This window comes from Egretta garzetta, unplaced genomic scaffold (assembly GCF_000687185.1).
Source record: "Egretta garzetta isolate BGI_Z169 unplaced genomic scaffold, ASM68718v1 scaffold234, whole genome shotgun sequence".
Classification (NCBI taxonomy): Eukaryota; Metazoa; Chordata; class Aves; order Pelecaniformes; family Ardeidae; genus Egretta; species Egretta garzetta.
Genome location: NW_009259528.1, coordinates 69,146 through 70,419, shown reverse-complemented (window position 1 = coordinate 70,419; position 1,274 = coordinate 69,146). Strand labels below are relative to the sequence as shown.

General features: G+C 60.8%; 1 protein-coding gene across 1 annotated transcript in view; it reads left to right on the top strand.

Annotated features, from left to right (window-relative positions):
- Positions 1-1,274, top strand: part of ADAM8 (ADAM metallopeptidase domain 8) — a 26,175-nt gene that overhangs the window by 23,521 nt on the left and 1,380 nt on the right. Inside the window, exons 13-14 of the mRNA XM_035893080.1 lie at positions 788-983; positions 1,197-1,271. Coding sequence (XP_035748973.1) covers positions 788-983; positions 1,197-1,271 — 271 coding nt within the window. The remainder of the gene's footprint in view (positions 1-787; positions 984-1,196; positions 1,272-1,274) is intronic.

The window sequence follows — 1,274 nt, the reverse complement described above, 5'->3', positions numbered from 1 at the left end:
GGGGGCTGCGACCAGGACTGCAAGGTACGGCGGGGGGACCGGCTCGGCAGGGAAGGGAGCTGCTGGGTGCACGGCCCTGCCCGGGCTCCGCTGGAGCTTTCGGGTAGCGGCAAGGCATGCCCACAGCCAGCGAGAGAGCCTGAAGGACTGCTCCAGCAGCCTGGGCGGAGCGCATCGCACCCAGCGGGCTGGGGGGGAAATCACACTTCCCATTCGAAGCGCTCACCACACAGGCAGTCAGCATCTTGCGTGGGAAGCGGTTCGGAAGGTGAAGCAGCCTCTGTTTCTGGCATCTGGAGCCCAGGTCCCCTGGCTCTGTGACGTTGGGTGCAGGATGGAAGGTGCTGAAGAACTGGGCAGTGTTCAGAAGAGATCAGTTCCGATTCCTGTTTTGGGAAACCAGCCTGCCTCTTCTGCTCCATTTGTCCAAGAGAAAGTTGTTACACGCATTGGGTCCTTCACACAGGCATAAGAAACACCTTGATGTGAAGAGACAGGGCTGGAGGAGGACCGCAGAGCAAGTCCAGACTAAAAGCAAACCACAAGGTGTTGCCTGCAAGGGAGAGACTTAACTATGGGAAAACCCAGTCTGAAGCCTGGTGTGGTGTCTCGGTCCTGTCCCGTAGCTCCGTCAGCAGCAAATGTCTTTGTGACAGAGCAGCACGAGCTGCCACGTCTGGATCTGCGGGGTGCTGGGAGATGTGTCAAAGACCAGGGCTGTGGTGCCTGTGTGGACCTGGGGATGTGAGAGCATCAAGGCAGTGCCGACGTCCCCTTTTCTGTGCAGGTGAAGGCTGCTGGTGTGCTCTGCCGGGCCAGCAAGAATGACTGCGACCTGCCCGAGCACTGCACTGGCCTCAGCGCTGAGTGCCCGGAGGATGTCTTCCAGGAGAATGGCATCTCCTGCCAAAACGGCAATGGCTACTGCTACAACGGGGCCTGTCCCTCACACGGCGAGCAGTGCCGCACACTCTGGGGCACAGGTAGGTAGCTGCTCCCCCACCCTGCCCACCCTCTTTGCCCCGCACACTGGGTGATGTGCCTGGAGCCCTGGCTCCTCAGGCCGTGACCATGCTCAGCTGTGGTCCCCTCCTGCATCCCTAGCTGGGGTGCCATGGCTGCACAGCCCCTGGGGCCAGGGCCGCTAGCTTGCTGCGGGCTTTGGCTCTGTGTGACCCTTTCCGTGTGTCCTGCAGAGGCCCAGGTGGCTCCTGATGTCTGCTTTAAGCACAACAGCGAGCAACACCTTCACCTCCACTGCCTCACTGAATATG